Source organism: Penicillium angulare, assembly GCF_028827245.1.
Source record: "Penicillium angulare strain IBT 27051 chromosome Unknown utg000004l_segment0_segment0, whole genome shotgun sequence".
Lineage (NCBI taxonomy): Eukaryota > Fungi > Ascomycota > Eurotiomycetes > Eurotiales > Aspergillaceae > Penicillium > Penicillium angulare.
The window spans coordinates 3,011,233-3,038,050 of NW_026623163.1; the positions used below are offsets into that span (position 1 = coordinate 3,011,233).

Sequence of the window (26,818 nt, forward strand, 5' to 3'; positions counted from 1 at the left end):
ATAGTAATACTATAAGCGCTGATCTTGTGTATACTGCGTGTTCGTCTTAATAATGTGGCTTCACATAAAGTATAATAGGAAATATTAAGCCCATATACAATGCAATTTGTACAATATATGTTTCAAAGTTAAGACGAAATCCTTCTTGGCCTATAAGATCCATACCGACTAACAATCCAGCCTTCAAATTATTAACTAGATATACCTTAATATTAATTTTCACCACGTTATCGGTTCTATAGAAAAACAACAATAGATCTATAAAGATATCTAATATATAGCTTGAACCGATACCATTTACTGAAATAGGCTTATATAAACGCGCCGTAAAGCTAAGTATATTTATAAGTTGTTTATTAATAATTATTATAATATACCCTAAGTCTAAGTATACAATCAGTAACTTTATTTAATTGCTAACACCCAGTACTATAGATACGTATCTCTATATCTTATAGGTTTCTCCAAGAGCAGAGACTACTATATACTCAGATTCAATAACAAGTAGTTCTAGTAGTCATATATCCTCTAGAACAATAAAATTTATAAAAACTTCATCAATCATAGCAGCGGATCTTAGCTTATACTCTTTTAGGTGTATATATAGCTTATTATTTAAGTTAAAATAAATATTATAGTACAAGTATATAAACCTATCTATACTTAGTACTACAATATTACACATAGGATCTGTATAATTATTATTATATTTATCTTTATAGACATCTTCGTAGGCATTATATTTATCTTATGTCGGACAATACTCTTAAATAGGTAAAGACTCTAACTCAGTAGACTCTATCGGCTACTCATTTTCCGCTAAGTATATTATAGTACGTAATATATATACTTATAAACGGTTCTATAGTTGTCTATTTCCAGTGGATATACTTTAGCGCATATCCTGTGAATATATATCTTATAATTAATACAATATATTTAAGATAAGCCTCTGACCTTATTGGTTAGTCTATATAGCTAGTATAACTAGTTAGTATAAATACTTTATTCATTAGTACTAATAGCTTTACTATATTAAAGAATAGCTTTAATAGTTTTATTACACTAGAGGTACTAATAAGGCTTAGTACAATACTTATCTAAAGCGTAGCTGCTAGTAGCAGTTATTACGTATATAGTATAAATTAGTTCCTCTATTACAGGTTTAATAGATTAAGTTCGACATAGGCTATTATTATCTATAATTAGCAAAAGATTATTACTATAGGTAGTTTAGGGCATAGGGATTACCCTAGAATCGCAATACTTCGAGTCTAGGTTACTTATTGGTATTATTATTACAGCTTTCGACCATCGCTATCTACTACTTAGCTCTCTAATCTAGCTTCTCTATAAAACTTAATATAATTATACCTATACTAGACATACATAGATCCTTCTAGAGAGATAGATTGAGACGTATCTATACTATACGTAACTAAGCTGTTGGTATTAATATTTCTGTAACATATAAGTCTCTCATTACTCAGCGTACCTATTGTATAATTGATTTACCTTTTTTAAAGTTAGACTAGCTAAAGTTAGCTTGAATTAGTCTAACTTAGGCTATTATAGGTTGTATTTTAAACTTCTTCTCAAATATTATAAACTATCTATTCTTAAGATTAGCTTCATTAAGATATATATACTTATTATTATCTAGTTTAGAATTATACTATTCTATAGTAGCTTATCGGAGGTATAAAAGAATATTAGCTTAAACTACTTCCTTTATCTTTAAGAGCACTATAGCTTACAGCTAGCTAAGGAAAGCATAGATATTAATATAGTATATAGTACTATATATTATATATATATATTCTTTAGAATAAGAATCTAGTATGAAATAACTAATATCCTCTATCTTCTAGAATAGTACTTATCCAGCTATATTTAGCCTAGGTTCACTATCTAATCTATCTATATCTAGTATACTAGATAGACCTAGAGGTCCTAGTGGGCCTAGGTTATTATATATTATATCTTATATTACTACTACTACTATATTATAGATTATCTTTTACAAGAATTAGTATATTTACTCTAGGGTTATACCTATTTGTAATAAAGGTGCTGATATATTAGCTGGGGAGTCGATTGAATCGATTGTAATATTTTGAGTATCTACAAGTAAGTTATTTACTGATAGTAAGCTTTGTATATACTCAATAGAATTAGAGTCCAATTCTATATATATACGGTATTTATAGAAGGCTAGACTAAAGATTAAATTCTGGTTAGAGAAAGGCCTTAGATCAAATAGCTTTAGAGTCAGTATAAGCTAATTGACTAAAGGTAGGGATAAAGGTAGGGAATATATTAATAAAACGGAAATAGCTAATATAGAAAGGGGCTCTTTAAGTATAGCAAATTATGGTATCTATAGGAGTTACAGAACTAGATATATAGTATTTGTAGCCTGTATAAAACATCTGATATCATGTAAAAGAGTCTTTTTATCGAGCATCTAGTTAAGGCTAAAAGGGAATTACTTTAGGAGTTACAGATAATTAAACTCGTGGCAGATAGTATTAATATAATAAATATAAGAGTCAGTAAGCTGCTAATCACCATACTAGATACGAAAAAGATAAAGCTAGTATATAAGATAAACCATAAAGTCTCGATATTTCGTATTAGAGAATAACGATTATATATTAGAATAAGTCGTATAGTTAATAACTAATAGTAATAAAAAAAAAAATAAACTTTTCAATAAAACACTTAAAGAAGTGTGGGAGGAAATTTTTTTTTTTTTTTTTTTTTTTTTTTTTGCTGTACTTGTGTATACTATATATACCTTAGTACTATCTTTTTGTAGTGGGTATATTAATAAGTATAGCTGATTACAATACTAAGTAACTAGCCCACAAGGTAAGATATATAAAGTTCTGCTATTGTAGTTGTGTTATTGTAGTTGTTGTTAGGAATAACACTTAATAATTAGTTTTCATCAGCTCCACCTAATGTAGGGCGTGATGTATACGGCGCTAGTTTGTAAGAACAAGGTCACAGGTTTGTGAGTTCTCACCGTGCGTTGCGCATAAAATAAATAAAAATAAAAAGTTAATGAAATCGTATGACTCTCGGAGGTTCCCTCCTGGATGTCACACACGCAATACTACCAGTTATTACTGGGAATCAAGGAATCTAAGGAAGTCTCTTGTATTCATACTAACTAGGCTATCTCGCGAGACAGAAGGAAAGGGGGTCACCTGACACGCGGCAACAGTTAGTGTCATTTTGGTTGTAAATGGTGGGTTGAGATGAGAGCTAGAAATTTAAACTGTAGTAGTTGTTAGAAGGTGAGATGCGGATGGAAGGACTGATGCTTGCTGAATGGAATGATCGGCCTGAGGATATTGACCTTAGAAATGTGGCTATCGAGAGTTTATATAGATGTTTATGTTTCTAAAAACAATAATCGAGGCTTGATAGTAGATAGAGTAAGAGATGCAATCTATTTTGATAAACCTTTGTTTTATTGTATGATTCTTTCATGCTAAATATAGAATATTAGCATAATATGACCTAAGTATAGTATCTTAAACATCAAAGACCGAAGACAATTGATGTTGTATCTTTGTGCTTTTGTCTTTGTTCCCATAAAGTACATATAGGTCTTCAACTTGGAGCGACTCCTTGCAACAAAGGACAACTAGTTCATCTTGAAAAAATATCTTTCATCTATCCTATACTTTTAAATTGAACAATGGGAATCTCTTTCTTTCAACGTCTGAGCCTTAAATCCCATGCCCGCTAAGCTTCTTGCTTAAAATCAGCTCAATTTCCACCGGCAGACACATGGATTTCATCTCTTTGCATCACTTTACCGATCCTCAAGCATAACAAGCTAAGTTCACGATGTGCAACCAAAATATCCATCATTATCCTGAATGTGGGCATATAGCCAACTGTACGGTTGAGAGTTGCCTCGAATTCACTAACCAGCTTCGAATGTTAGCTGCCTTCGGTGGTATATCCGGAAACCAAAGCCATTCAAGCTGTGATAAAACCATTATCACCCATGATAAAGTTTCATTTAACCATCCTGAAACATGCCTTCAGTGCAAAATTGACGGGATTAAGGGGGTACTTCAGACAGATCGTCAACTTCCCTTTGCCCGTAAGAACATGGGCTTAGACGGTGAGACAATCCCAAGGTCTATTATCGAGTTTCAGGCCCGAATGGTTAACATGAGCCTGCTTTCAGAAGAGACTGGTGGTCAAACATCTGATGACCACCTAAAGAGTCATCTTGAGGGAGACATCCGATCTCATCGTCCTTTTGTTCGCCCTCTATTGTTGGGGATTGACTGTGACCATAACCAGGTAAGCAACACCATTTCTCCTTCCCCCTTTATTTACATGTCTGCAAATCTCGTCTCATATACCTCCGGATTTATGCGGTATGGCTATGTTCCGGGGTATCCGGATACTACGTCTCTTACATCCGATTGCCCTGAGCACAATTGTGCTTTTTGGTGTCCGGATGTTATGTCTCTTACCTCTGATCACCCAGAAAGTGATGCCGATGATCGTCGTCCTTTCGGATTTTAGTTATAGCTGACATATGGGATAGTCCAGTAAGATACGTGAAGAAATCCACGAACTTCCGGACAATGTAAGTGAAATTTGCTTTGACGAATCGATTCGAACCTGGTCCCTGTACGATGAAAGTTGCGACGGATATTCTACAGCAGGATCTGGTGTGAGTACTGTCGGCAATTATGACTCTGAAGATGACAGTTTGTCTTCTATACCCGACGACGACTTTTATTCTTGTTGCTCTGATACTCTGGACATAGTATTTGAAGATTTACCTGAAACCGTGGCTAATTGCTTCGCACAGTTGGATTTGGATTGCATAGAGAACACTCATACATTTGCGCCGACCGCTATTAAAAATGACAAGATTGACCTTCTTGGTGTACTTCCTACCCATGAAGAAATTGTCAGTGAGCTGGCTCAAGCTCTGAGAATAGGCCTTCACTCGAGTAACGCAAGTCAAACTTCGAAGTCTTCCCGCGAAACTAGCAGGCCTGGAACACCTCAAAAGCGCGCTGGTAAGCTCACACAGTGCCTGAGGCATTCTGATTCACAGAGCAGTCTTTGGCGTGCAGATATGTCGAGTGCGTCCTCGCCCGATTTCAAGGATCACCATGCTGACAATTAGCTTTTAGAACTTGATCTCATGACACCAGAGGCTAATAAAGGTGTACCTCACAAGCTTTGGATAACAGAGAAATTAGTAGAGCACCAAAATTCTGCACCGTACCTTCGCTCCCCTCTATCTTCTGGTGACGTGGAAGAAGGCGGTTGCTCACTGGCTAGCTTTGTTACCAAGCTTTGATCTATCGGCCGACTAGTTTTCCTATAGTATAACACTCGCATTGCGTTCTGTCTCTTGCATTGGTAGCTGCTGGCTTAGCTTACCTGGCGTTGTGATTCAATTCGATTCAGTTCCATAAATTCTATTTTCCTTTTACCCAGTAGACCTCATAGAACAAACCCCCACTTCCCCCCACTCGGCTGGAGCTCGGGCTGTCTTCGGTGGCTGTTATTTTCCGCTAGTTCGGACTTCTCCCGATCATCCGACTATACATCCGGATCTTTCCCCAGATAAGGGGCCCCCACCCCCACGTTGATTGTCAAGTTGTCTTTAGTGTTGTGTTCAGCAATTATTCCCTCGTTTTCTTTTCTAACTCCTCTCATTCCTCTGAATTGCAACTCACATAAACATAATGTCTAAGCCATCGGTCGGATTTGTTGGCCTGGGTGCCATGGGGTTTGGCATGGCAACCCACCTTGTGAAAGAAGGGTACCCCGTGCACGGATTCGATGTCTTCCCTGCCTCCGTTGAAAAGTTTAAGGCAGCTGGTGGAATTCCAGCTTCATCATTGCAAGAATCTGCCAGCGATAAGATGTACTATATTTGCATGGTCGCATCTGCCCCGCAGGTTCAGAGTGTTCTGTTTGGTGAAGGCGGCATTGTTGCGGGTATGTGTGCTCAAAATTCATGAAAATTGACAAAAACTAATCTATTAAAAAAATTGCAATAGCTCTTCCTCTGTCTGCGACTCTCATCCTCTGCTCTACCGTCCCAGCCTCATATGCCCAGTCCGTTACGGCGGAATTACAGTCGCGGGGTCGCGGCGATATCCACTTTGTTGACGCCCCAGTATCCGGTGGTGCCAAGCGGGCCGCTGATGGGACACTATCTATCATGGCTGGTGCACCAGATGCTGCGTTAGAAAGTGGGCGATTTTTGCTCCAGGCCATGTCTGACGTTACCAAATTATATTTGGTTCCTGGAGGTATTGGTGCTGGAAGCAACATGAAAATGGTGCACCAAGTACTTGCGGGTATCCACATTCTTGGTGCCAGTGAGGCGATGGGATTTGCCGCACAACTTGGCTTGGATGCGACCACAACAGCAGAGGCAATCAAGTCATCAGCATCGTGGTCGTGGATGCATGAGAACCGTCTCCAGCGTCTTTTGGAAGAAGACTGGCACCCTGGTGCCAGTGCTCTTACAATTATCCTGAAGGATGTTGTGAGTAGCAGTGATTGAAGTAAAAGCTAGGAGACTCGCTAATTAGTCGAACATAGGGAATTATCACAACCTCCAGTCGCCAGAACCAGTTCCCTACCCCCCTCTGCACCACCGCTGAGCAGGTCTATCTGTCTGCTCTTCTACAAGGATACGGACCCGTCGACGATGCTTCTATGGTCCGACAATATCACTCTGAGCCTGTTTTGAAGGTGAAAAATACTAAGTCGGCCGAGGAGACGGCCGAGGCCCAAAAACTAGTTTTGGATATGATGGAAGTGACAAATCTTGTTGCCGCCGCGGAAGCTATTGCATTTGCGCGCTATCTTCATGTTGACCTCAAGCAGTTCCATGAGCTGGTGACTGAAGCTGCGGGTGCCAGTCGGCAATTCATCACAAAGGGATTGGAGATGATTGAAGAAAGATTTGGCCAAGGTTCGGGCTCAGAGACAATTGATGGCGCTATTTCCCGGCTGGACAAGGCCGTGCAGAAGGCGAGAGACTTGCATTGCCCGTTGCATCTCGGAAATGCGGCAATCAACACCTTGTTCCTGGCCAAGCGACATGGACTAGGAGCTGAAAGCAGTTCCAGCGTCATTAAAGTGTTCGGTCGCGATTAAGAATCTATATACTTAACTATTTGATCTTTCTATATTCTCAAATTTAACAAATATCATGTTTGCTACTCTTAATTTCCTTCAATTCCCGTAAACAAAGCAAATGCCTTTTCTCTCTCTTGAAGACAAGACGAAGAAGAAAATATGATTTATCCGAAGCACCTTACGTAGCGAATTATCTCACACGTAATATTAATTGAATTTCCCGGCTAATTAAGTGTCGGCATTAGCCCATGAAGTCGCCCGCAAGTAACCTTGACGTAACTGCGGTCTCTCGGATCATCTCCGACCACATCGGACTACAAGCGACGAATCGCGATCACTATCGGAGACCGGACAACACAGCGAGGTCTGATAACGAGCGTCCCAGGGTTTAAAAGTCAAAAGTCCCCCGCATCTCATACGCTCCGTTCATTAATCACTCCCCACATCTATTCTTGCCCACAATGCCTCTCAAAGAAAGCCGCGCCACGCGCATGCTCGACCATGCCGCTACAAACCACTATGGCGTCCCCGCAATGTGCTGCTACAACGTCGAGGGCATTCTCGCTACAGTCCGCGCCGCAGAGGCCAAGCGTTCTCCAGCTATGATTCTCCTTTTCCCATGGGCAGTGCACTACGCCGACGGAATTCTAGTCCACGCCGTCGCCGAAGCAGCCAAGAAGGCCTCGGTCCCAGTAACAGTGCACATGGACCATGCACAGACACCTGAAATTATTCGTTACGCCGCGGATCTTGGTGGATTCGACAGTATCATGGTTGATATGTCGCATTACGAGAAGGCGGAGAACCTTGCCTTAACCCGTGAGCTGGTGGAGTACTGCCATGCGCGGGGCATCGCTACGGAGGCTGAACCGGGCCGTATCGAAGGTGGTGAGGATGGAGTGGCTGATACTGTCGATTTGGAGGGTCTGTTGACAACCCCGGAGGAGAGTCATGAGTTTGTTGATACGGGGATTGATTGGCTTGCACCGGCTTTTGGAAATGTGCATGGGGAGTATGGGCCTCGCGGAATCCAGCTCGAGTATGAGCGGTTGCAGTCCATCAATGAGGCTGTTGGGAAGAAGGTTCGACTTGTGCTTCACGGAGCTGATCCATTTACGAAGGAGATTTTTCAAAAGTGCATTGATGCTGGAGTGACAAAGATTAATATCAACAAGGTGTTGAACAATCCATACATTAAGGTGCAGCAGGAGAAGGCTGGAAAGGTTCCCTTGACTACGTTGTTGGAGGAAACTACAAATGCTATGCAAAAGGCTGTGGAGGGATGCATGGATATGCTTGGTTCTACAGGAAGATACCCTTAAGACTTGTCGATGACGAGGAAGTTATGTTTGTATTGGCTTTGTATTCAGACTATGAAGTCTGGTTTACAGAGAAGAAAATAGAACAAATATTGATCCAATGGCGTTACAATTAAAAGTGTGTTCTTGGATACCAGCGTCGCCTTGCGTTAGAAAAGTTGCCGCCGTGTTCTTGCTGGATATAGTGTAGTACAAGAAGCGCAAAATAGAATCAAGAAGGAATGGACGATTGAACAATCTAGCGACGAAGAGGAAGACCGTTGGTGAGACCTTGGGTCAAACCACCAATTAAGGGAAGACTTCCGAGCATGTTACCCAGAGGGCCGAGGGCGTCAGCCGCAGCCTTGGAGCTGGGAGTAGGGGTGGCAGAGCTGGAAGGAGTAGCAGAGCTAGAGGGAGTAGCAGAGCTAGAGGCAGGGACATGGTGAGCACTGGGGCGAACATGGGAGACATGTGCGCTTTGCTTGTGCATGACTGCGTGGGTTGGGAGAACGTGATGGCTCGAGTGCACCTTAGAGCTGAAGGTAGTTGGTGGCTGGGGCTTGGGAGTTGCCTTCATGGCGTGGCTGTGGGTGGAATGGGCCACAGCCTGGGCTGCAGGAGAAGGTGCGACTGGCTTGGGCATTGGAGGAACAACGTTCTCCATGACAAAAGCAGGTCCCGACTGACCCTCATCAGACTCGTCGGTTGGAGTTGCGACGCTGTTCTGTGTAGGAGTGGAGGCCTCAGACTGACCGACGAACATGTTCGATGGCATAGCATCAAACTTAGGGACTGGGTCAGCGAAGATTGGCGCAGTCGGCTTGGGAGCAAGCTTCTTGCTGTGGGTAGTCTTCTCAGCTGGCTCAGGGACCTCCGCTGGCGTGGGCTTCTCGGTCGGCGTGGGCTTCTCGGTCGGCGTGGGCTTCTCGGTCGGCTTGGGCTTCTGAGAGGGCTTGACTTTCTCAGCATGCATGGCAGGCTTGGAGCTCTCGGCCGGCTTTGGCTGGGCTACCGGCTTAGGGCTGGGTGCAGCCTGGGGCTTGACAGCGGGCTTAGGCTTCATGACAGGAGCTTGCTCCTTGGCAGGCTTGGGCTTGTGAACTGGAACATGGACATGGGGAGGCATCTGAGGAGCCTGAGGAGCCTCAACTGGAGCTGGCTGTGGGCTGGGCATGTTCTGAACAACCGCGTGGGTGGGCTGCGCTGGCTGAGCTTGAGCTTGAGCCTGTGGGGCAGCGTCAAAAGTGCCCTGCTGGACTTCTTGAGCAGCTGCCATGGCTTTCATTGCGGCAGGAACGGGGTTTTCCATCCCATCATCATCGGCGAAACTGTCGCTGGAATCTCCACCTGAGCTCATACCAAACATGCCAAAAGGGTCGCTGCTCCCATCAGGACGGGGATAAGAAGGTGCGGCTGTGGCACAAGCGGCGAAAAGCGCCAGAGAAACGTAGGCGTAGCGCATCTTGTTGGAATGGAGGAACCTGGCCTCGTAAAATGTCGAAATGAGTGTAATCGGTCGGATGGATTAAGAGTTTTGCCCTCACGCAAAAGGGATATCAAGCTTCTTTATACTGAAATGCTCGGATTGTTGTTATCCATTCTTCTGTCATCTCTAATTGCCGCGTCTCTCATGCCGGGAAACGCGCCAGAAAGGATCGACATCCTATCGTTCGAGGATGATGACGAGCGTTGCATTGTCTGAAGGGCGGGTGGTGCGCCGGTGGTATGGCAAACTAGGGGAAATGCCTGTAGTACCTTTACCCCGTTAGGCCTTTGAGGAATGATAATCGTTCAAGCTGCCTATCTGGGTCCCCCAAATGTTTTGAAAGGGCGTGGTCAATAGAAAGGCTTTCCCATCATAAGCACATCTCATTGTATGAATGTGATGCCCTTTCAAATAATATCGGGGCATTCACTCTGTATAAAGTCCAAGTAGACGGGCTTAATAGCTTCCAATGCACCTTAATTCCTCTCAATTTTGAATTGAACAAGTTTGAGACAAAACACAAGTTTTTCATACCTCATTCGTGGATGAATCTCACTCTACATCTTGCTCGCCAACGATTGGAAGCTCTCGTCTTGTTACACCCAACACTTTCTGTGTTTGCAATTTTCAAAGTCCTTTTCTCACGATAAGACAGTCCAAGCGAACTTCGAATTTGAATTGCTATGTAGGGATGTTCAGGCACGCGGTAAAATATTTCCCTAGCAACCTTTACCCATCCCTTGCAGCAGCCATTGGAAATACAAGCTTCTATCAACCATTAAAATGGCAATTTTAAGATCTTTTTTGTAAATCCCGTCGATCCATAGTCCGCGTTCAAAATAAAGACGACGGAGTGTTTTCTTCTATTGGAGGAAACCACAATAAGTCACATTCCTACTCTTCCCATTTTCTTAAACGCACCTACCTCATGATCATTGATCATGGATCAAAGAAAAAGAGCACTGCAAAATCGACTCCGTGCAGACTTTTGGGGCGTGGATAATCTAAAAAACCCCTTCAAGTTGTATTATCACTACGTTGCCGAAGTTATTTCCACATCATCTTCTCTGGCCGACACCATACAGTCTTGAGTCTGAAAAACCTCGTTTAGTCCAAATGAAACCGATTTCTACTATTGGGCTTAAATATTGAGGGGATTTAATGTACTAGAAATGTAAAATGCATTGTACTAGAAGTATACGCTAGGCGATGTTCGAGCGGGCATGTATACATTCGAGGACATGTCTAGTATTCGGACATAGAAGACAGTTTTCGTTCAAGTCATTATTTATTATGGCTAAATTTTCTCATAGGTAATCATAGTTCATAATATTAAAGTGACTGTGATCTAAAAAACGATATCACGTGAACTTGAACTTGAAATACGTAAGATATGATGATAACATAATGGGTAGCTAGGTCATAAGAGCTTAGAATCAAAGTCTTGAACACATCCTAGAGCCTCACAGCCTTCTTAAGATCAATATTGATACAAAAGCATTTGAATCCTGGCACTTGGTGATTTCCAGAGCACCAAAAATTTAACGTTCGAATGTAACCACAAAAGTACATCTTGCATAAGAATATATATCCGAGAAGGAACCATTACCTACCTTCAAACGAAGAAGTCTTTTCTTCGACCCCGGCCCCGAGATAAATTTAAATATTTCACAACTTGAACTCTAGATGATAAATCCCATGGAAAAATCTCTATTTCTTTAGAAACAGAAGCGTACAATGATGTACTAGTACTTCTTCTGTTCAAGTTCCTGAGGTGAGTCGCAATCGACTATTCCACGTTTAACAGAACAACATTGTATATCTACAGAACTTTTCTTTGTAGATTAAGAGATGTAATCATGACTTGAGATTATAAATTCTATATTGTATTATCATAGTATTGAATCAACAAAAGTTCACCAGTCGAGCCGATCTATACCAAAATAGATCCCATACCAAAAGATTCTTGGCAAATTGTTAAGGAATGCAAATGAGGGGAGCGCACACATGTAGCTCACAAGCGCGATACTAGTTTGAAGATATGTTCAAAGTTGTTCGCTGCATCGATAAAAATACAGAGAATAGAGTTGATAGTGAGGGACTTAATCAATTTACAACACGAAGCCTTTAATGTTCTCTAATGATTCTGCAATAAGCCTCGACGCCTCATCCAGATTAAACTTCTAGAATGGTACCTCTGTCCAGAGCACTTCTTGTGCAAGACCTTACCATATCATGGATTCTGTGCCGTGGAGGACTTTCCATCCAGCGCGTTCGCCGAGATCGAAGAACGCTGTACGTGGCTTGGAGTGATAGCACATTTCGAGAATGTAACCTTTCTTTTGTTTATCCAAGAAAGTCTGCATGATTTTCCTAGCTAGAATCTCTCCTTCTTCCTTTCGTGGAAAGTCTGGTACAGTGCCGACAACCAGAACAGGAGTTTTCAAGGCCTTTGCCTGCTCAGCAGACGAGACCCAGGTCAACTCTCCACTGAAACCAGTACCTTTGAAAGATTCCATAATAGCTCTAACATCACTGTCGAACTTTTCACCAGGTATATCTTTTGCACACCCATCCACTTCCACAACGCGAAGCCACGTTGCCAGTCCAGGTATGGTAAGAAGCTACAACCTTTGTAGAACCTTTTTTCTCTGTGATCTCTTTGAGCATAACCGTGGGCCACTCAATTACCACATCATCATAGGCCATGCCGGACTCAATAGCAAGCAAAATGAGATCTAAAGCCTCTTTGCTTGCATCGTCTGGAAACTTTCCACCTTGAGACTTGGTGCGGATAGTGAAGAGGATTGGTAGGGAAGACATTGCTTGCAGAGCCTTCACTTGCTATTTCACGTACGCTATGGAAGGCAAATTCAGGTCCCCAATCTCTATGCCAGGCGTGCTGAGAAGGTCAATCCTAAACTCCCAGACGTCTACGCCATATCCAATTCTCGTGATAATACTCTTAGCATCGTTTATATCCGTAAAGGTCAAGGGGATGATGAACGTTTGTTTGCCGCTGACATAATTCTTGGCTCTGTAATTGCGATAGTTTAATCTGTAAGAACTGAAAAATGAAGGGATATTTCCAAAATGCAATTTCGAAGTGTGACTGAACCTTCAAATGTTCGTCGTCTTTAAATGCCGATGGTTTATATGAGTATTTGTGCTTACCATTCAAGTCATTGCTAAGGATAGAATTCGGTCAAATAATATCCGCCTTACGAAGTTTGCAACAACTTTATTGTCTACTTTTTAGCTCGTCAGGTATGCGAAGTCAATGACTGGTGTCGGATAAGTCCTTTTCGGATCCCCGCAATTTCCCCGCAATCACAAGTACTTTCGTAGTCTTTCGCCGCTCAAATTATTTCCTAAATGAGAACTTGGGTATAAATTTACTTTACAGAATATTCAGACATCATCAGAATGGAAATTATGAAATCTTAAGTTTAAAGGTTGTAAAGTGTCAATATAGCATTAAATCAACAAAAGCTCGCCAGTCGTGACAATATATACCGAGATTGATACCAAGCCAAACACCCTCCGGCAAACACCCGGGGAAGTTCAAACGAGGGAAACTTACAGTCCTAAGGCAAGTATATCACTCCTCCAAAACACTCACTACTTTGGCCTTAACATCAAAGTTCATATCGATTGGGTACCCAACGCCCATTTCTCGATGAACACTGATATTCTCGACTGTAGTCTCGTGTGCCTCGAAATCGAACCGCCTTAGAATGTGCGCTAGTGTCATATAGATCTCGGCGTAGGCAAGACTATATGAGGATAAGCATTGAGAACCAAAAATTAGGAGAAAGATTAATTAGACAGAACGTACTTCATGCCTAGACATTGCTTGCTGCCCTTAGTAAAAGAGACGATGAAGCGAGTCAAATGCTGGCCCTCTTCCTCTGTGCGAATCCATCGCTCTGGGTCAAACTTCTTGGGATCAGGGAAGAGCGTTGGATCCATATGGACGAAGTAAACTGATTGACTGATTGGAGTCTAGAGTGATGCGGAGTGGTTAATTAATGGGTTGTACATCTAGATGCAGAGCTCGAAATAAGATGCTTACACCTGCAGGGATGACCCAATCTTTGTATAACATTGGTTCTATTGGTGAGATGCGCGCCAGTCGGGCTGTCATGCCGTAACTCAAGCGCAAACCTTCATTGACAACCCCAGTCTATATCTTGATGTCAGCATCTCATCCATGTGCACACAATCAACATGATCACACAATTTAAATCAATCCGAGAATACTAACAAGATAAGGTAGTTGTTCCAGCTCTGTCAAATTAGCTTTGGAAGTGGGCTTCTCCAGAACGGTTTTCAACTCAGCCAGTAGTTTACGTCCGATATCCTTGTTATTCATAACATGGAACATCGAAACAGCAATTGACCTTGCTGTGGTTTCTGTGCCGGCACCAATGAGTAGAGCAGACTCATCAACCAAGCGATCTACCGTCTTTTCTTCAGCAGGCACAGTTGGTCCGACAAGGGCATCAAAAATAGTATCCTGAGTCTTCTCGGTTCTTTCCTCAGATTTGGTGCTTTCCTTGGATTTGGTGCTTTTCTCGGACTTCATGTTTGCGAGGGTCTCCTTCGCTTGCTCGCGCAGTCTTGCCATTATATCCAGCAGATCGCCCATATGTGGCTGCAAGAAGCGCACGACTCCAGGAGGTGCGGTGCGGAAGATAGTAATTAAGAATGGAAAGAACCGGTTAATGTGAAACCCAGTCATGAGTCCATTGACAGCATCGACGAGGTCATTGCGAGTGGAATTCTTAGGATCATCCAAGTAGCCGTAGCTCCATCCATAGCAATACTGCGTGATGACATCGGCTGTAAGACAAGCAAAATCTAATTGCAGATGAAGGACCGCTGAATTTTCATGGGCGTATTCAAAGCGTCGGAGGAGCTGGTCGATTTTTTCATGAATATAAGGCGTCAAACTTGAGACTGATCGCTTGGAAAAGTAGTTCTGGATGAAGCTCCGGCGTAGTTTGTGGTGGTCATGATTGATTGTGCCGACCAGAGAATATGGGGCTCCGAATGCAACAGCATATTTGGGATCTCTGTTGCGTTTCCGGGAGCTACCGGCGTGAATATCATCATAGTAATAGGGGTCTTTGATGTGGAGTTCTCGGGGGTTTATGCGGACGATAGGGCCTTGGCAGTGTTAGTGACAAATTCAAGTGGATTACGTGCTGATTTCGCTAAAGCTCTTCAAGTTCTTGGGTTTTATGGAGACCAAAAAATAAGTACGTACCATATTTTTCGTGCATGCGTTCTATTTCCCATATGTACATGCCCTTTTTGATGACATCGTAGTAGAATTCGTAGAGGAAGGTTGCAGCTGCAAGCCGGGGGCCGGGGAACCCTGATAAAGGATGGGAGTACAACCGGTTAATGACTATGCGTACACGATGAAGAAACAGCAACGCCGCCGCAAGAATAGGGAGGATAAATATAAGCTCCATTGTAAATGGTCGGGCATAGAATTTACGAGAAGTAAACACCAAATAGCGAGGAGGAGGGACGAATTGCCCAAAAACCACCACGCAGAAACAAAAAATGAAAAGGCCCCGAGGGAAAGGAGCGGGGGGAAGCCAAAATAAATGTACAGCGCATCAATGTCATAAAACAAGAACCGGTATAGTCAAAAGTCAACTAGGATCTCTGGAGTCCACCACCAACACTAAGACACATGGAATGCATCATCATGACTGGCTAGCTATGGAGCTGATATTCCATGTGAACGGTGCCCGGGACGCTGGAAGCCTATGATACAATGCCCATTAAGCGTGGCCCCGCTTGGGCTCACCGCGAGCTCCATCAACGCTTATTGGATGAAATGCCCCCTAAGCGCTCAAAGGGGACCGATGACAGGAGACGGCGTTGAATGACAGGGGTGAAGAGTGTGATAGATGATACATTTGGCGCGGCCCGATCCCCAACCCCTACACATGGCGATCCAGTGATCTATGTGAAATGACTCTACACCCCCTGGTTGTTTACCAAGGTGAGCGGCGATACGCCGGGGGCTTAGACCTAGAGAGAAAAAAAGTCTAAAATTGGCAAGTGCATATGAAAGGGGCTGGAAAAAGAAAAAAAAAAAGGCAAAAAGTTGGACTATCTGGGAATTGAACCCAGGACCTCCCGCATGCGAAGCGGGCGCACTACCCCTGTGCTAACAGCCCAATGATGATGTAATACGTGCTAGAATGTGCATGGAAACCTCAGAGGTGAGATTGTACGGTGCTGCTCATGCATTGAAGAACGCTAGTGGTGGAGTCGGAACATGGGGAAAACATATAGCCGCATGGCAGGACCCGCGTAAGACAAATGCCCGACAAAAATATGGGGATCGACACATCCAAGAAATTATTCAAGAACCGAGTCAGCATAATGACTGTCTGGAGAACCAGATTATTGATTCAAAAAGAAAAACAGGCTTTAAAAAGCAGGTTGACGACCAAGTTCAATTGTGGCAAATCTTCTCTACTGTTGTTCGCGTTTCTATGGACACGGGCTGGGCCATGGATCATATAGCCGAATCAACTCCTTCCCCCACAGAATTCGACTCAACGCCCTAGTTTAGCAAGAATTGAAAGAAGAGAAGAGAAAGTCAAGAGAATAGGATCACTGCATTCCTGAAAAAAAGATATCCACAATTTACACCTATGAGAACATCCGTGAAAGGGTTGGAAAAAATAGTAAGAAAATAGATATGAAAAAAGACAAGGAGATAGAAGAGACAAATATAAAACGGCTCGCAAGAGATAGCACAGAAAGGGAAAATTCCAACTCCGTTTTTATTTCCAGAACTTAAGCGGCCAGCATCTTCTTGGTCTCGGCAATAGCGCGACCAGGGTTGAGACCCTTGGGGCAGGTTCGTGTGCAGTTGAGAATAGTATGGCAACGGTAGACGCTCATGCTGTTGTCGAGAGCGGCCTTGCGCTCCGCGGTGCGCTCGTCACGGGAATCGACGAGCCAGCGGTAGGACTGGAGAAGGATAGCGGGACCCAGATACTCCTCGCTGTTCCACCAGTATGAGGGGCAGGAGGTAGAGCAGCAGGCGCAGAGAATACATTCGTAGAGACCGTCGAGCTTCTTGCGGTCCTCGGGACTTTGGCGGTACTCAAGACCCTGTACTGTCATTAGCATTGATCGGGATTGATATCGTGGACTGAAATATTGGATGGTTTGTGTTACTCACATCTTCGGTGGGGGTATCACGCTGGAGGTAAGGCTTGATGGACTTGTATTGCTTGTAGAAGAGAGTCAAATCGGGAACGAGATCCTTGACGACGTAGGTGTGTGGCAATGGGTAGATGCGAGATTCTGAGTTGGCCTCGGTAGGAATACGGCCTGATAAGGAATGTTAGTGAATGTTTTTAAATCAACCAAATCTTCCCACTGGGTTTGTCCAATTGCACGGATGTTGAAAAGACCGAGCAGGAGTGGATTATCACATACACAAGCAAGCCAGGGTGTTGACACCATCGATGTTCATAGCGCAAGAACCACAGATACCCTCACGGCAGGATCGGCGGAAAGTCAGGGTAGGGTCGAGTTCGTTCTTAATGCGAATGAGAGCGTCAAGCATCATGGGGCCGGTCTTATTCAGGTCGAGCTTGTAGCTCTGCATGGTGGGCTTCTCGGTTGGGGTATCCGGATTCCAGCGGTAGACCTTGAAGGTCTTCATGTTGGGGTTTTCGGAAGGGGTGGGCTCGACATTTTGAGTAGCCTCAACGGTGGCATAGGAGCGAGCGAAAGCGGCGGGCCGGAACAGCGGGCGCGACGCAGCGAAAAGTCGCGATGTAGAGCGGAGGGAGGCCATGACGGAAGAAGGTGACAGAATACCGGACAGAGGTCAATGGGATAGCAACACACGCGGGAGAAGCGTGGAGAGGGGAGAGGGTCCAAGTCGAGGGAGTCGTCAAGCGTGAGGATCACCAACAAAACCAAGATGGCGAACAAAATGAAGTCAAGGAGTCTCGTCACTAACCTCGGGTTTGACCATCGGCAATGCGCTGAGTCAGCTAAGGCGGACCAATCACAGCGGGTCTAATTGTCAAACAATCGGGCGGACACGGCTTTTGCTATGTGACTGTGTGAAGCATGGGGGAATTGTTTACTGCCGGTTAATTGCTGATATGGTGGATCTAAATGTAGATATTGAGATTTGGAATGTATAAAAATATAAATGTATTCTCAATTTTCCCCTTCTAGCATTATTTTACTTCGTTCCCTCTAATCCTCCTTATGTTCTGCCCTGCGAAACGGTCCGGTTATTCCTGCCTCAGGCATCAAGGCACCCGCACTCCCGGATCGGTTGCCGAAAGTGACGGCTTCCCTGTTCCTCGGTTTCTCAGCCTCGGAAGCTACAGTGAAGCTAGTCATCTACGCACATGCGCTCAAGCAATCCGCTCATTTTAATTCGAGCTTTACATTTACATTTTCCTATCAACTGATTTTACAATTAACCGCGTTTCGCATAGTTCTGGTGCCACTCATAGTCCCGATTCTCCTTCAATAATGCCCGAACAGCCTCTCGGGCCGGCGTCGGTTTCCTTCCTAACAGGGTTGCCATGAGCGGATCAGTGAACCCAGCATCACCTTCTGCTATCGCGGCATGCCATGTCTCCAAAGCGCGAAAGAAGCCTTTTGGCTTTCCTCCCTCGTCAGTGGCTGTCTTTATTTTCACAAATTCCTCTGGAGAGACGATCTCTGTTTCAACCTGCCGATCGGTGGTCTCATTGATCACATCGACGATGTCGGTAAAGGAAACCGTCTCCTGTGCGGTGAGAAGAACGATTTCCCTGTCATGTCCACCTTGGACCATCAACCGCGCAGTGGCTTCGCCTAGCTCTGCTCGTAACGTGAAGGCAATTGGACCGTCGCCGGACAAATATATCTTGGAGGTACTGGGATACCAACCCATGAAGACTGGGAAGGCATCGGTGTACAGTCCTTCGCGGATCGATGTGAAATTGATGTCGGCTCTGGAGAAAGGATTAGCCATATGATCTTTTCATGCAAACTTCTTAAAGTAGCTTGACTTACTTGCGCATCATCTCCTCGGTGATCAAATGAGCCTGTTGGACATCGGCTCTGGAGTCCTTGAACCCACCAAAGGCCAGAGACGTGTACCATACCTGCTAATGGTTAAATGGTTGACATGGCTGGAAGAAGATATTGTGGACATACATGTTTGACACTCATCTTCTTTGCAGCATTGATGAAGTTTTGATGTTGCTTCTCTCGCTTCGCAACATCGAATGTGTTGGTGCTAACAAACAAAAGATTCTCTACATCTTTGAACGCAATTTCCATGGATTCAGGATCATCATAATTGACCACACGGAAGGCAATACCTCGATCTTCGAACCGCTTGCGATTGGACTCGTTTGAAGATGCGGCAGCGTATTCAGATGCGGGGACATTATCAACGAGGTAGGAAAGCACCTGTGAACCAAGACCTCCTGTGGCGCCTGTGATAAGATATTTGAGTGACATGATTGAAAGTCGTAATAAAGATGTCGAATATCAATGCGTAGTCAATTGAATCCTTGCTTAAGAGTAATTATCTTGTTCCAGCTCATGGAGGAGCGTCTTTTATATCCTCGAAAACCAGATTCAATTAGAAATTCATAGAAATCCTGCGGTGTAGCACCAAATGATCCTGGGGCCCCATGGCGTCGTCCGACACTCTGCCAAGTTAGCCGGGAGTTGTACTTAAAATTTGTCAGCCTAACTATTGTTAAGCAACCTTAATTTTTAACTGCACTAAGCGTTATTCGGTGCCTGGTTGCTCGGCGTTACTTGTTGTTATTCGGCCCCTATTAGCACCGAAGAAGCGGGCGCCTCTCATAGGGCCACATGGCTTCAGTGGGTATTCTCCGTTTATGTTCATTGATCTATGTTGTACGATGGGTGCATAGTATTAATGAGAAGGAACCCTGCTGAGGTGTATTTCAAAACAATAGGTGTTCCTTGAACACATTCCTTTGCCTACATCCAGATAATCCTCTTTTTCCAAATCTCCTCCACCTGAGTCCTATGATTGTGTTTTGACCCCACATCGACGACAGCATGTCATACGAACCTGACAAATTCCATGGCGCAAAAAACGGCGCTCAGAGGAGAATGTGCCGACAGAAATCCTTTTCGGGGGCTTCTATGACCGTCGGCCTTTCTAAGCATGTTGCCATTTTGTCTATATGAGGCACAGGAACTTCATCATGTCCTTCAGCCCGCTCGTCGGCGCCCAGCGGGCAGCCGCTGATCCCACGAGCCCATCTCCACTTCTCGGCGCCACTATCCCCCCTTTCGACACGTTATCTTCTAGTTATGTCTAACACAACAGCTCCTTTGATACTATATACTGACTTTCGGAGATAATACGATATTATTGGGATCAGGATTCGCAATCGCACAGCGCAATATTGAATAGCGTAAGCTGACGGACCACTGCGCGCAGTCTACGTTAATTGTGAATTGGGTAGCAAAATTTCGACGATTGTAGCCCCGCAATCCCTCTACGAGATCTCAGCGAATGAAGAGGAGAGCGAAGTCGAGGCGGAGAATCAGAAAAGCAGCGAGAGGACAGGATTGAGCTTCTAATGCCAAGGTCGCGCATTCATGAATCAAAAGCTAGATCGAAGCTCTATCTGCTTGTGCTATCTAGAAGGCTGGTAGCAGGATGACGCGTGAATATTTGGAGGCGTTGGATTTTCCGATACGATCAAGAAAGGCAAGTAATTCATAGCTAAGATCAAAAATATTATAATAGTAGAGCCAAGATCTTGCCTCTTGGGAGATCTGTTTCTTCAGAAGAAAATTGTTTGCTTGAATCATCCCGTGCCGCCAAGGAACATACTTTGGGACAGTACGCTTACTCCTCAACAGCAGGTAGGAAAAAATTTGATTTCGGATCTCACCGGGCAGGTCCAGGAAAGAGGTCGGCATTCCGTGAGTATAGGCTGAAGGTTTTCAAGGTTAATGCCTAGCAGTCCTGGAGGAAGGAGTTGTAGTTAAGATACATGAAGAGCTGGTTTGCTGACCTTGTATCAAGCCTATGGAAATACTAGTAACTTTGGAAGGACAACGAGTCATCGCCCAGATTCGGGGATGTACGACCACGAAGATATGTGATTTAATCGGAAATTGCAGCAACTGGAGGGAGTCAGGCTATATGTTTGCCTGTGAAACATGATGTGACGAAATAGATCTTTTATGGCGTTTTAGAAAATATGGACGAGGCCAAAGAGGTGATCGATGGCCAAGTGAACTTGATCAAGGAGATACCGTATTGTGGGGGATACTGTGCGATCGAAGATGCTGTATGATGAATGATTGACCTTCAGCTTGTGTATATGAAAGTAGAAAAGTGCATTTCCTTCGCCTATATGGATGAATGATTCAATAAAAGAAAAGAATAACATTTGATGTTATGGGAGTACGTATTTTGTATATAACTTTTAGATAAGAGGGCCTATGTCCTATGAGACGAAGACCTCGACGACTGTTGCGATGGAGACCTGTCCTCCCCACGCGTAATATTAACTTCATTGGTGACTCTTATTCCAGGGATCTTGGAGTTATGACTTGAAGCATCCTGAGTAACAGACACCTCAGAAGGCATCATCTCATAATCATCATGACCAAGCTTCGACCAGTTAAGCAATCGTTTATCATCACGAGCGTGGGATCCCAGTCCACTCATGGGCTTTGAGTGACTTCGCAGTCTACCCGCTGAGCGCGACCGAGTGTGGCTGGAAGTGTACTCTGTCAAATGGGAGAAGATATTGCCGAAAACAGGCTTCAGCGCAGGAACGGAGAGGGCAATGAGTGTGCCTGCGATTTCGGCATTTTCCACGCATAACATTGGGTTATAAGCCCAGCTGCCGTCAGCTGCCCATTGGCCTTTGACGACTAACCAAACACGGACGGATGAGATGATGATCACGCTGTTTAATGATGTTAGCTGATGTTCCATGGATACAGAAAGGAGGATAAAACTCACAATACACCAGGGAACATGACCATGGAAAGCTTGATTTTGTTCTTGAGAGAGACATGAAGTTGTTTGATGAGAATGGCCGGAATGATAAACATCATCACATCACAGGCTAACGAGAGGCCTGAGTTGACGGAATAGACCAGACCCCATGTAAGACATTTGTAATTATCCACACCGGGTTGCCAAGCATACGGCCATAAACCGGTGACGGGTTTGCAGTGGAATATCAAGAGGAAAATTTGGGGAAGGTATGCGGCGATAAGGAATGGTCCAGCAACGAGGATGGATTTGTGCAGCTTGCTTGTGCGCGCGGTCAGTCGAAAATAGAACGCCAGACCGGAAAGTCGACAAAGGAACAGGGCGGTGGTATAGAGAATGTGTGCAACGAAATCTAACACTTCGGTCTTGTGGACTGTTGAGAGCGAGAGGACGTATTCGATGTATTCGATATGACGGCCGCTCCCAAGGTTAATGAGAACGATGCAAAGAACGACAAAGGTGATGTAGATCATCTGTAGTGGGATGTGAGTTAGTATGAGTGATCGTTGTTTTTTTTTTGGCTCTTTGAAGAGGTGCAAAAAGACAACAATAACAGATGAACATACCAAAGTCAGAATTGCGAGCCAGTCGTCGAAGCCGATCTTTTTGACCAGAAATGCTCGAGCGTACAGACGCAAGATCATGAGAACTCCGGTGAAACAGATCATGAACAGGATACCCGCAAGAGCAGAGTGATCTCGGGACTCTGCAAGATATGAAAGAGAGACATTGCTGGGAATCCTTCCCGCTGCCTTTGCTGCGCGAATATCGGCAGGGATTGTCATAGCAGGTTGTTTGAGAAAATGTTCACGACATTTCCTAATATCCCCAGATATGTATCCTCACAGACCGGGGAGATGCTCTGGATATAATTAATGAATGACTGGAGCAACCAGGGAAGAACCATGGATTCTGTAAAGGAAGGAAAGAGCGCAGCGGGTCTTTTTCGTGCAATGGACCCAACCTCGATTGATCAGAGGCCATCAAGGTCTTGTACCAAGGCAAATGTGATTCCAGCCATAGTATAGGGTATAGTGGAGACAAATATATTAAAATTTTCTCATGTCATTGTGTACTGTACAAAAAGGGAATTTCATAGGCACTGACTGGTTCACGATGGATTGTCGATGGGTCGGGATAAAAGTTAAATTTCCCCGATCCGTGTTTTCCACCCTCTGAACAAATAGCAGGTCAGAATTGGATTCTTCTTTCTTTGAATTCCAGATTTCTACAGATGCCAACAGATTAGATAGGGAAAAAAGGACCATGCGTTAAACGCGGGCTTGAGGAAGAGCGCGACAATGCTCAAAAGAGCAATGGAAGAACATCGATCGTTCCCAGCAAGGCATTTCCCTAAGAAAATCAAGACCCATCCACAATTTGCAGGGCCTATCGTTGATTTTGAATGCGTAATGGAATGTCAATGGAATTGTTAGCTCAAAACCGAGCTGCTTGGTACTTGCTCTGCAGGCTCTACGCGATCCACAGTGGATTCGGATCGTTGCTGGTGATCTGGAAGACTAAGCGAGATCGGGATTGGATTACGACTTCACAGAACTGCCGAGTCTCCGGTACAGACGAGCTAAGAAAGATTAGGCAGGTGAAAAGAAAATGTCCAAGATTCTGACGATCAATGGAGAGACTCAGGATCAATTAGCATTTTCGGCGGATATTGCTTTTAGCCTCGTTGGATATTTTGCATTCTGGTTGGTAGAATCACGCTCAGGCGCAACCTAAACAAAAGCCAGGGCTTCACGGCGTTCCGATTGCTCCGAGGACCGTCCAGAATGCAGCGTCAATTGGAGATTTTTTCCCATGGGGCGCGATGGGCCACATTCCAGGCTTAGTCAAGGCTCCACTCTTCCCACGGTTTTGCATGAATAGGGTTCCCTCCTTAGTATATGAAAAAAACAAATTGCCCTGCGATCGCCGTTTTTCTTGCCACATGGTTTCTGTGGGGGTTTGCTCGATCTGACCTTTTGATATAATAGTACTGTATATATACACATCATCATGTCGCCATTGCTGCAAGCTCTTGTGAGCGGATTGGCCTTGGCCAGCTCCGCTATTGCTACGGGACAGCATGAGATTGATTCTTTGGTTGCTTCTCAGATTCTGACAGATCCCTACGCCTATGACTTTCCTCGCTTGGGTGCCCCTGGATCTTCGCAGTTCCCCATGCGCAATTGCCATGGGTTCAAGCTGGAAGAGGCCAGTGTCGACGATATCCAGGCTCGGTTGACCAATGGAACTTTCACTAGTGTTCAGCTGCTCGAGTGCTACCTTGACCGCATCACTCAAACACAGCCTTATCTGAAGTATGTCTGGATGCTATTTCCAATTAACTCGTGACTGTTAAACTGATTGAACTTCCCCAGTGCCATTCTACAGCATAATCCGGATGCTTTCCACATTGCGCAAATGCTGGATGAGGAGCGTGCCAATGGTAAGGTCCGTGGTCCTCTACATGGAATTCCTTTCATTGTCAAAGACAACATTGCGTCCAAGGACCGCATGGAGACTACTGCTGGCTGCTGGGCTCTGCTTGGCAGCGTTGTCCCTCGTGATTCCTTCGTTGTCCACGGCATGCGTAAGGCTGGTGCTCTGCTCTTGGGCAAGGGTGCTTTGAGTGAGTGGGCTGATATGCGCTCCAACAACTACTCCGAGGGCTTCAGCGCTCGTGGTGGTCAGTGCCGTAGTGCTTACAACTTCACCGTGAACCCTGGTGGTAGCAGCACTGGTCCCGGTGTTGCTGTGGGTGCTAACCTGATCCCCATCGCCCTTGGTACCGAGACCGATGGCAGTGTTATCAACCCTGCTCAGCGCAATGCTATTGTCGGCATCAAGCCCACTGTTGGCCTGACTTCCCGTGACGGTGTTATTCCTGAGTCCCTGCACCAGGATACCATTGGTACTTTCGGCAAGACTGTTCGCGATGCTGTCTACGCCCTTGACGCCATTTACGGCGTTGACACTCGCGATAACTACACACTTGCTCAGCAGGGCAAGACCCCTGAGAAAGGATACACCCAGTTCCTTTCCAACAAGGATGCTCTCAAGGGCGCTGTATTTGGTCTCCCTTGGGAGTCCTTCTGGGCTTTTGGCGATGCTGTCCAAATCGCTCAGCTTGAAGAGCTGCTCGATCTGATCAAGTCTGCCGGAGCTACTATTATTAATGGAACTGAGCTTCCCCATTATAAGGAAATTGTTTCTCCCGATGGCTGGAACTGGGACTATGGCTCCACCCGCGGCTACCCCAACGAGTCAGAGTACTCCTATATCAAGGTCGACTTTTACAACAACCTCCGTGACTACCTTGCCGAGTTGAACAACACCGATGTCCGTTCCGTCGAGGATCTTGTTCAGAACAACATTGACAACTACGGCTCCGAGGGTGGTTATCCTGGCATTCACCCTGCCTTCGGCTCCGGCCAGGATGGCCTTGTTGCCTCCCTGGAGAGCAAGGGTATCATGAATGCGACCTACTGGGATGCTCTTGCTTTCTGCCAGCGCACTACCCGCGAAGAGGGCATCGATGCTGCCTTGAAGTGGAAGAACCGCACCCTGGACGGTCTTCTCGTCCCCCCTGATGTCGCTCAGAGCATCCAGATCGCCGCACAGGCCGGGTACCCTGTTATCACTGTTCCCGCTGGTACTGAGCAGGAATCCGGCATGCCGTACGGTCTTGCTATCATGAACACTGCTTTTTCGGAGCCTACTCTGATCAAGTACGCCAGTGCTATTGAAGACCTCCAGAAGACCTCTGGCACCCAATGGCAGCGTACTCTTCCTGAGTGGCGTGGTTACCTCGAGCGTAATCTGCCTGTGATCATGTAAGACTTCGGGTCGTCATTTTCTAATTTTCTAATTGGAAAACAAGCAGGCAATCTTAAAGAAAAATTGCCTTTTTTGCATAATATGTACAGCATGCATCATGTATAGCATATACCAATTAATGGATGATAATTATTGCGAGATCAATATGCTTTGAAAATTTCCTGTTGAACGCGCTCGAATTATCCATCAATCCGCAAATGCTCCACACGTCGTCATCATTGAATGATTCAGGTGGATATGGAGAATTTGTATCATCTGATTCTTCCGATAAAGGTTGATTGCAATGCCTCTTCAGCTGCTCCTGCAATTTTAGCTTTACATTACGACATCAGACTTTTTTTCAACTTCGAAATTCCCTTCAATAGAATCTTAGCAATCGTTGAGTAATATTTCGTTCTAGCTACGGACATACCGAATGTGGAGTGCACAGAATCTTTCTAAACGTTACTCTATATTAAAGGCTTGAGCGCGAGGTTTAATCTCCGAATCAAGAGATAAAAAAACTTGAATAGATAGCGCCATAGAGAACAGCATATGGGTCCTTGCCAAGAGATTAAAAAACGGTGGATGGCGCTACGGCAGATCAGGTAGCTTATCCGATGATCATGGATGTGATCGTCCGGGAGAGCGTCCAGGTCCATGTGTTCATACCCATAAGGTAGCATCCCTGTCCATCCTCCCATCTTATTGATGCAAAATTGAACTCAGTTCTTCTGTCATCCGCTGATCTTCAAACCTTCTTGCTCGGAAGAACTGTCGAATGTTTAATGCTCGAATAGAATGTGTCGCACGTCCATAATACATCGCCAAGTGCCAAGACGGGGTAATGTGTTTTGGATCATTTCTCCGTACTCCTCACTAGGTGTATGAAGTGCCCAGTTACTCTCCTGACAGTCAGAGATCAAGCCCTCCTTAGGCCCGAATATCCGGGAAAAAGACTTACTTTTAATATAATATAGTTGAACGCTA

The 26,818-nt window shown here is 44.6% G+C and overlaps 11 protein-coding genes across 11 annotated transcripts; 5 read left to right on the plus strand and 6 right to left on the minus strand.

Moving 5' to 3' along the window:
* Nucleotides 1-4,134: 4,134 nt before the first annotated feature.
* On the plus strand, nucleotides 4,135-5,353 carry N7478_005072 (uncharacterized protein; the record flags this gene model as incomplete). Its single annotated transcript, XM_056921286.1, has 3 exons — nucleotides 4,135-4,332; nucleotides 4,583-5,066; nucleotides 5,184-5,353. The coding sequence occupies 3 exons, from the start codon at nucleotides 4,135-4,137 to the stop codon at nucleotides 5,351-5,353; spliced, it is 852 nt and encodes a 283-aa protein (XP_056779323.1).
* Nucleotides 5,354-5,744: 391 nt separating this feature from the next.
* N7478_005073 (NAD(P)-dependent oxidoreductase) lies at nucleotides 5,745-7,173 on the plus strand (the record flags this gene model as incomplete). Its single annotated transcript, XM_056921287.1, has 3 exons — nucleotides 5,745-6,000; nucleotides 6,063-6,556; nucleotides 6,613-7,173. 3 exons carry the CDS (start codon nucleotides 5,745-5,747, stop codon nucleotides 7,171-7,173), a joined length of 1,311 nt encoding a protein of 436 aa, XP_056779324.1.
* A 443-nt stretch (nucleotides 7,174-7,616) lies between these two features.
* On the plus strand, nucleotides 7,617-8,477 carry N7478_005074 (class II fructose-bisphosphate aldolase; the record flags this gene model as incomplete). The annotated part of the gene is made up of 1 exon (XM_056921288.1): nucleotides 7,617-8,477. The coding sequence occupies one exon, from the start codon at nucleotides 7,617-7,619 to the stop codon at nucleotides 8,475-8,477; it is 861 nt and encodes a 286-aa protein (XP_056779325.1).
* Nucleotides 8,478-8,712: 235 nt separating this feature from the next.
* N7478_005075 (uncharacterized protein) lies at nucleotides 8,713-9,918 on the minus strand (the record flags this gene model as incomplete). The annotated part of the gene is made up of 1 exon (XM_056921289.1): nucleotides 8,713-9,918. One exon carries the CDS (start codon nucleotides 9,916-9,918, stop codon nucleotides 8,713-8,715), a length of 1,206 nt encoding a protein of 401 aa, XP_056779326.1.
* Nucleotides 9,919-12,167: 2,249 nt separating this feature from the next.
* On the minus strand, nucleotides 12,168-12,765 carry N7478_005076 (NAD(P)-binding protein; the record flags this gene model as incomplete). Its single annotated transcript, XM_056921290.1, has 2 exons — nucleotides 12,168-12,566; nucleotides 12,634-12,765. The coding sequence occupies 2 exons, from the start codon at nucleotides 12,763-12,765 to the stop codon at nucleotides 12,168-12,170; spliced, it is 531 nt and encodes a 176-aa protein (XP_056779327.1).
* Nucleotides 12,766-13,543: 778 nt separating this feature from the next.
* Nucleotides 13,544-15,425, minus strand: N7478_005077 (cytochrome P450; the record flags this gene model as incomplete). Its single annotated transcript, XM_056921291.1, has 5 exons — nucleotides 13,544-13,718; nucleotides 13,781-13,947; nucleotides 14,018-14,128; nucleotides 14,210-15,114; nucleotides 15,215-15,425. 5 exons carry the CDS (start codon nucleotides 15,423-15,425, stop codon nucleotides 13,544-13,546), a joined length of 1,569 nt encoding a protein of 522 aa, XP_056779328.1.
* A 1,348-nt stretch (nucleotides 15,426-16,773) lies between these two features.
* sdh2 (succinate dehydrogenase iron-sulfur protein subunit SDH2) lies at nucleotides 16,774-17,788 on the minus strand (the record flags this gene model as incomplete). Its single annotated transcript, XM_056921292.1, has 3 exons — nucleotides 16,774-17,094; nucleotides 17,165-17,316; nucleotides 17,425-17,788. 3 exons carry the CDS (start codon nucleotides 17,786-17,788, stop codon nucleotides 16,774-16,776), a joined length of 837 nt encoding a protein of 278 aa, XP_056779329.1.
* A 642-nt stretch (nucleotides 17,789-18,430) lies between these two features.
* Nucleotides 18,431-19,467, minus strand: N7478_005079 (SDR family oxidoreductase; the record flags this gene model as incomplete). The annotated part of the gene is made up of 3 exons (XM_056921293.1): nucleotides 18,431-18,953; nucleotides 19,015-19,106; nucleotides 19,159-19,467. The coding sequence occupies 3 exons, from the start codon at nucleotides 19,465-19,467 to the stop codon at nucleotides 18,431-18,433; spliced, it is 924 nt and encodes a 307-aa protein (XP_056779330.1).
* Nucleotides 19,468-20,192: 725 nt separating this feature from the next.
* N7478_005080 (uncharacterized protein) lies at nucleotides 20,193-20,574 on the plus strand (the record flags this gene model as incomplete). The annotated part of the gene is made up of 2 exons (XM_056921294.1): nucleotides 20,193-20,287; nucleotides 20,457-20,574. 2 exons carry the CDS (start codon nucleotides 20,193-20,195, stop codon nucleotides 20,572-20,574), a joined length of 213 nt encoding a protein of 70 aa, XP_056779331.1.
* Nucleotides 20,575-21,445: 871 nt separating this feature from the next.
* On the minus strand, nucleotides 21,446-22,797 carry N7478_005081 (uncharacterized protein; the record flags this gene model as incomplete). The annotated part of the gene is made up of 3 exons (XM_056921295.1): nucleotides 21,446-21,920; nucleotides 21,977-22,485; nucleotides 22,579-22,797. The coding sequence occupies 3 exons, from the start codon at nucleotides 22,795-22,797 to the stop codon at nucleotides 21,446-21,448; spliced, it is 1,203 nt and encodes a 400-aa protein (XP_056779332.1).
* A 1,228-nt stretch (nucleotides 22,798-24,025) lies between these two features.
* On the plus strand, nucleotides 24,026-25,849 carry N7478_005082 (uncharacterized protein; the record flags this gene model as incomplete). Its single annotated transcript, XM_056921296.1, has 2 exons — nucleotides 24,026-24,330; nucleotides 24,391-25,849. 2 exons carry the CDS (start codon nucleotides 24,026-24,028, stop codon nucleotides 25,847-25,849), a joined length of 1,764 nt encoding a protein of 587 aa, XP_056779333.1.
* Between the last annotated feature and the right edge of the window lie 969 nt (nucleotides 25,850-26,818).